Source organism: Silene latifolia, chromosome X (genome assembly GCF_048544455.1).
Source record: "Silene latifolia isolate original U9 population chromosome X, ASM4854445v1, whole genome shotgun sequence".
NCBI lineage: Eukaryota > Viridiplantae > Streptophyta > Magnoliopsida > Caryophyllales > Caryophyllaceae > Silene > Silene latifolia.
The window spans coordinates 312,184,919-312,192,468 of NC_133537.1; the positions used below are offsets into that span (position 1 = coordinate 312,184,919).

The 7,550-nt window shown below is 38.4% G+C and overlaps 1 protein-coding gene across 1 annotated transcript; it reads left to right on the forward strand.

Moving 5' to 3' along the window:
* The first annotated feature begins 5,098 nt into the window (after positions 1-5,098).
* On the forward strand, positions 5,099-6,838 carry LOC141620536 (uncharacterized). The gene has a single exon (XM_074437381.1). It carries the CDS (start codon positions 5,099-5,101, stop codon positions 6,836-6,838), a length of 1,740 nt encoding a protein of 579 aa, XP_074293482.1.
* The last annotated feature ends 712 nt before the right edge of the window (positions 6,839-7,550 follow it).

Consider the following 7,550-nt stretch of genomic DNA (forward strand, 5'->3'; position numbering starts at 1 on the left):
CTATATCTACACTATAGTTGACTAGGACACACATTTTCAAAACTTTGTCTTTTCTTCAAAGCACACTCAACACAAGTCGCACACACCCACTTCACGAGTCAAAACATTTCTTCTCTTAGCAAGTGTGTTAGAATGGTCGATCGTGTTTTGATTCGTCATCGATCTCCTATCCAGTTTTCAAGATGCCTGAAACAAGCGACGTGAACTTCAACCAACTTCAAGATGGTAATGATCTAATCCTAGCTTCGTTAGCTCAATTCCAAGTTACCCAAGATCAAGTGTATGATCGCCTTGACACCATCGAGGGCCGGATCTACGCCGTAGAGGGGAGGTTGCCTCCTCAAGAAAGTGAAGTAGTGGGTGATTTCGCGGATGAATCCAAGGACGAAAATCCTCCCATGGGAATGACTGTAGCCGAGAAAAGACTCCAATACTTAGAGGAGCAATTGATGTATCTTAAAGGGGATGACATTTATAGGGAGAATAATCGCAAGTATGAGGCCGTCAACTCCAAATTGCCAACCAACTTCAATATGACGGATATCCCTAAATTCAAGGGACACGAAAACCCTTTGAACCACATCCGTGCCTTCAAGGATTACATGTCTATCAAAGGCATCAAACCTGAGATGTTCTTAAGGATCTTTCCTTCATCTCTTGACACCATCCCAAAGCAATGGTTCTACTCTTTAGAACACAAGAAAATCGCTACTTGGGAAGATGCCGCGATCGAGTTTGCTAAGCAATATGCGGATAATGCCGAGATCCAAGTTAACATGCGCACTTTAGAGGTTCTTACCCAAAATGACAAAGAAGGATTCACCGACTTCCTAAGTAGGTGGAGAAAGACTAGTACCCAACTAGTTGAACGCCCGGATGAGGCTACCCTTGTGGAAAAGTTCGTGGATAATCTCAAACCCATCTATGCCATTCATTTGAGATACCAAAACATCAAAACTTTCAAGGACTTAACCGTACTAGGAACAAGGATTGAAGATGACATCCGTAAAGGGCTCCTGTCCAAAACGGTAGGTCGAGGATATCAAGGCTCAACAAGTCGTTCCTATGGCTCCACTAGCAAGACCGATGAGGTTAACCTTCTTGAGCCATCCAAGAAAAGTACCCCACCAAGGAAATTCACAAATCTTGGGGACACTTACTCCAACGCTCTAAAGAGGTTAATGAAACAAGGCAAACTCCAACCCATAGGACCTACTCCCGAACCCGAAAAGAAATCCAAATTCTGGGACGAGAACTCGTACTGTGAATACCATAGGGGCAAGGGGCATGACACAGAAAAATGCTACAAATTGAAAAATGTGCTTCAAGACATGATCGAGGACGGTCGACTACCAATACCGCCGGGAGGTAAACCCAACAACACTCAGAACCCTCTTGGGATTCTAGTGATCACAAGTGAAGAGTCTACCTTAGATTGTTCACACCTTATTTCTCCAATTGAAGATGAGATCTACGCGATCGAGAATGAAGGGTTCTACTCTACTATCTCCCCTACCATTTCCGACTTCATCACATGGGCAAGGAGTGGGGATAGGCAAGTTTGGGAATTGGAAAATGTGGTGACAACTTTACATGACCCTAACGCAACACCTAAGGAGCATGTGCCACTAATCTTCTCTCAAAATGCTACTATGCAAGAAATAGTCGCCGTGGTTGATAAACTAGTCGACCAAATCACGCAATTAGAAGACGAAATCATGAGAATGAGGGAACTAGCTACAATCAACGGAGTATGGGCCGATGATGACGAGGACGAGTATATCATTGAAAACTCCCTAGTCAAAGAAATAGTCCAAAATGGTGAAGACCAAGATATGGACCACCTAACTCGTTCAGGGCGTCCATATCAAAACACTACTCAAAACGGTCCAACCAACGTTGTCACACCAAATGATAACGAAGATGACTCCACTGATCATTTTCTCAAGCAATTACAGAAGACAAAGGCTGATCTTTCAGTCTGGCAACTAGTAGCAAGCTCATTCCCACATCGCCAAGCTTTACTGTAAGCCTTGGCCAAGCTAAATGTAGCACATAACTCCACACCCGAAGATGTAGTCAACTTGGTCTTTCAAGAATCACCAAAGCTAAGTAATCCTATTACTTTCTCAGACGAAGATTTGCCACCTTTTGGCGCTAGTCACAACTTGGCTCTTTACATCACTATCATTTGTCTAAAGAAGAATGTGCCAATGACCTTGGTAGATGATGGCTCCGCGGTCAACGTCATACCCCTCAAAACGGCATACAAATTAGGCATGAAAGAGTTGGATTGGACCCCTACCAATCAAGGTGTTCGCGCATATGATGGTACACGACGAAAGGTAGTAGGACTCGTTAACCTAACCATAGCCACGGGGCCAATCGAGCGAAAGGTTAACTTCCAAATGGTCACTACTACAATTTTACTCAAAGAGGACGCCCCTTAGAGTACGGTTGGACACGGAACCGTCTTATATCAGTCAAAAATTTTGGCGCCATTAGTGAATACATACTTAGGACGGTTAATAGAGACAACCGTCCTCGTTGTAAAAATAACAAGGACGGTTGGTCAATTAAACCGTCTTCTTATTAAAATACAAGACGGTTATATTACTCGACTGTCTTCTTGTAATTTAATAGTGATGCTCGAAATTCCCAATCTATAACCCCTGCTTATTCAAACACGATATACACAAAACCCTTGTTTATACCCTAAAGAACATAAACCACCTCATCGCCTGTCGTTCAACTCTGACGCAACCACCACCGCCTCAACATTCTTCTTCATCATCGCCCTAAAGCAACAGCGTAGCACGATCACCGTCAGTCGTTCATCGCCTTATCGAGGTGTGTGTCATTCGTCATATTCTTCATTATGTATCTGATATATCGTTTAGTTAGTACAAATTGATTTCGTGACTATCATAATTGAACAATGAAATCAATTCTATATATCATATTCTGCATTTAATTTATGACAATTTGTTAATTGCTTGTGCTATTGCTCCAATTTTTCGTTAATTTGCTTGTGCTTATCCCCAATTCCCTTACTCTGCTTGTGCTTATATGCTTAATTGTTGATTTTGCTGTATTTATCAATCTTTCTTACTGCAAGACCGACCCTTATAATGAGAAATTCATTATCAGTTGCCATAAAATTGGTGAATTATGGTAAACGATACACAGGCTGATTCTTCAATAAAGTTTAGTTCGTATTCTTCAACTATTAGTTTACCATACGTCGTCACAAAGGCGTTGTTCCGACTCTGATCTTCTGTGTGAGTGAGTATGCCTCATTAGAACTGCAATCCTTAAACTGTAATCCGCAACTGCATTAAAATCAAGAGTCCTGCAGAGAATGCTATGATAATTTACAGCAATTCTGACCTATGTTACTCCGTTTCTTTCTTCATATTTTTTGTGACAGCAACTGATCACAAATGAACAGACATATGAAACTTTTCCGTGACAGCAACTGATTACAAATGCAGAAATCAAACACTCAATGTTCATCTGATCAGGTCAAGTCTAGTTAAAATCGACCTGTTTTTTAAATAATGAGCTTGAATTACACTAAGAACAACAATTTTTGGATTCTTCAATAATCTCCAAACTGGAATCCCATTTGTTTAATTGACTTCATCTTATTAAATTTAGAGTTTTTTTTTTTTGGGATGTGGGCAGTAGATGAATAAGGAGGAACGCTCTAGTGATGGAGGAACTAAGAGGTGGGTAGAAGGTTAGAAATCCTGATCATGTCAATTCGGAGAGTTAAGGGCAAGAGAAGGACCTAAACTATCACTTATTTTCCAGTTCTAGGAAAATAAAGTCTCTATTCTTGTTGAACTTTGAATCTTAAACTAACTTGTTAGAGAAAAAAATTACTTTTAAAAGCAAGTTGGGGAAATAAAAATTGTAGAAAAAAACATGTACGGAGTAAATATGTTGAGATATGTAGTAGAGATTGCAAAGATTCACATTTGAAGAGTAAAAGTTCTTTTATGAGCATGTTGGGAAAAAATAAAAATTGTAATTTGTAAATGAAAAAACGTAAACCTCTATAAAATAACTCGAGTAGGAAGCTCGAGATTGTCGTACCAAAACATTCGCAAAGAAGAAAAAATAGAATCATGAAACTTGTTGGAAAAAAAAACAATCTGTACTTATATGAACTTATGGACAAAATAACAATCCATAGTCATTCCCGTATCCACATAAAGGTGTATGTTTGGCTGGGAGGTTGTTATTGGAAAAAAAAAAAAAATTGATATTGAAAGGTGAAGGTAAAATTGAGGAATGAAGGAATAAAACCAGAATTTCATTTTCATTGAATTTGTTATAGAGAAATATTTGTTTTTGGGGTTCAAAAATCCAAACAACTAAAACCATAATTTTCTTTTTCATTGAATTTCTTCTTTTTTTATCTTTTCTCCCAAGTCATGCATATTTAACGGAAAGTTGGCAAATTTAAGTGTTGAGGTCCTTAACGGTAGACCAGGAATACCTAGCCCTCCTTGTTCCATGCCTTTACAAAGTGTAGACCAGGCAACCAAAGGTGCTTAAGAATAGCTTTCTCCCACTTCCCATAGGAAATTCCTACATAAGGCTTGAACCTATCCATGGGCTGGAGTCACCAAGAGGCGGGTTCGTGGAAACGGTGCTGAGCATTAGGTGTAGAATCCATTACGGCTTGGATTAAGTACACTGTAGTCTAGGTCTACAATGAAACAATTGAGCTTCTTCCCGTCATTGTTTTCTTTCAGGTTGTTAGGTGTAGCAAGTGCTGACATAATAGCCTAAAAATGTAAGAAGAATTTTATTAAAATAGTAATGAGTAATAGAAAATTACATTAGAAAAAACAATCTTATTAAAATGTAAGAAGAATTTTATTAGGGAAAGTGATGAACTCTATAAACTAAATTATAAAGAGATAAGATACAAACTCTGTAACATAACATCCTACAACGACTTAACTCATTCAGTAATCTGTTTTCATTTTTCCATGTCCTTGTGTTCGTATCTCTGATTCTGTGAAGTAGAGAATCAGTTAGTCTTTACACATCTGACTTTATCTATATGATTATATAGATAATTATGGCTCATACTTGGATGTTTAATGCGAAAAGAGGTGACCCAGAATATGATGCCGGGCTAGCTGAATTTTATTCATTTGTTAGAGAGAATGTGACAAACACATCTAGTATGGCCTGCCCTTGTGATATGTGTCTTAATATGAGTTATATGAGCTTGTCAGATGTAAAAATTCATTTACAAAAGAGAAATTTTAATCCAAAATATAGACGCTGGACTTTTCACGGAGAATCTAGAATCATAAAAGGAGGAATTGGAGAAGGTGTTAATCTCCAATTTAGTGAGATGGAGAAAGAAACATGTGTCAATCTAATTGAAAAGGATTCTAACTCACTGGAAGATCCGGATTTGGGTATGAATTCGGAGTCGATTGATGAGTCTGATGATAACTCTGAAAATATATGGGGAGATTTTTTTGGAGACAATGAGGAAGAACAGAACTCGTTTATAAATGTTGATGAAGACATTATAGATGATGATGAAGACCTTAATGAAAATGATTTGGAGGACATAAGTATTGTATTAGATAAGTTGAAAGATACTGAGATGCCGTTGTATAAGAGTTGTAAGAAATACACAAAATTGGCGTCAATTGTTAAGCTATATAATTTGAAAGCAAAAAATGGGTGGAGCGACAAGAGTTTTAATGACCTCCTAGAATTGGTGAAAGACATGCTTCCCGAAGATAATGTTCTTCCCAATCGCACCTATGAGGCAAAGAAGATACTTCGAGGAATTGGTATGAAATATGAAAAGATTCATGCATGTCCTAACGATTGTATATTGTATCGCAAAGAATATGAGACATGCACGCACTGTCCAGTTTGTAAAGAGTGGCGGTATAAAAAGAAGGAGGGGATCCCAGCAAAAGTTTTGTGGTACTTTCCAATAATTCCAAGGTTGATACGCCTTTTTGCGAATAAGGAAGATGCGAAGCTATTGACATGGCATAAAACTGCCAAAGCTAATGATGGGAAGTTGAGACACCCGACTGATGGGTTAGAGTGGAAGTACATTGATTCTAAGTACCCAGAGTTTGGCAAAGAACCGAGAAATCTCCGTCTTGCATTATCAACCGACGGGATGAATCCTTATGGAAATTTGAGTAGTAGTCAAGATCGTACTTGGCATGTACTTTTAGCTATTTACAACTTACCTCCATTTTTATGCATGAAACGCAAATACTTGATGTTGTCCTTGTTGATTTCTGGGCCTAAAGAACCTGGTAACGATATAGATGTTTATTTGGCTCCTCTTCTTGATGATTTGAAATTATTATGGGATAAAGGGATAGAAGTTTTTGACGCCTATCAGAATAGCGTATTCAATTTAAAAGCAATGTTATTGTGCACTATATCTGACTTTCCTGCATATGGCAATCTCTGCGGGCATACGGTACATGGGAAAGAGGCGTGCCCTTTGTGTAGTGAAGATGTAGATTCTTGCTATTTGACATTTTCTCGGAAGCAGGCCTACTTAGGATATCGTAGATTTTTAGAAGATGATCATTCTTATCGTAGGCAACAAAAAGCGTTCAATGGAAAACCCGAACATCGTCCACCTCCTAAGATATTAACGGGGAATGAAGTATATGAAAAGGTAAAAGATATTCAGATTACATATGGGAAGAAAGGTTCCAAATTGGCGTCTCGTGGTTATAAGAAGATGAGTCCTCTTTTTGAACAACTTCCTTATTGGCGTGACCTCTCTATAAGACACTGCTTAGATGTTATGCATATTTAGAAGAATGTATGTGATAATATCATCAACACTCTTCTCAATGTTCCAAATAAGTCAAAAGACAACAAGGCGGCTAGGAAAGATATGATGGATATGAAAATTAGGCCTGAGCTAGCACCGCAAGAAAAGGGAACACGTTCTTATTTGCCTCCGGCTGCTCATACGCTTTCAAAAAAGAGAAAATGGAGTTTTGTCAGTGCTTGCATGGTGTTAAAGTGCCAGAGGGATATTCTTCAAATATAAGCAACCTTGTATCAATGCGAGATCTCAAGCTTACTGGTTTAAAATCTCATGACTGTCATGCATTGATGCAACAATTACTACCTGTAGCTATTCGTTCCATTTTACCTAAAAAGGTTCGATTTGCTATAAGTAGGTTCTGCTTTTTCTTCAATGCCATATGCAACAAAGTAATTGATCCCTCAGAGTTGGACTCCTTGCAAAAACTAATTGTTTCTTCTCTTTGTCAATTTGAAATGTATTTTCCTCCTTCTTTTTTCACGATCATGGTTCATCTAACTGTACACTTGGTTAGAGAGATTAGATATCTTGGGCCAGTTTATTTGAGGTATCAATATCCATTTGAAAGATTGATGAAAGTGTACAAGTCCTACACTTCTAATAGATATCGGCCCGAAGGGTGTATTGCTGAGCGTGCAATTATTGACGAAGCACTTTCTTTTTGTTATACTCACTTATCTGATGCAGAATTACT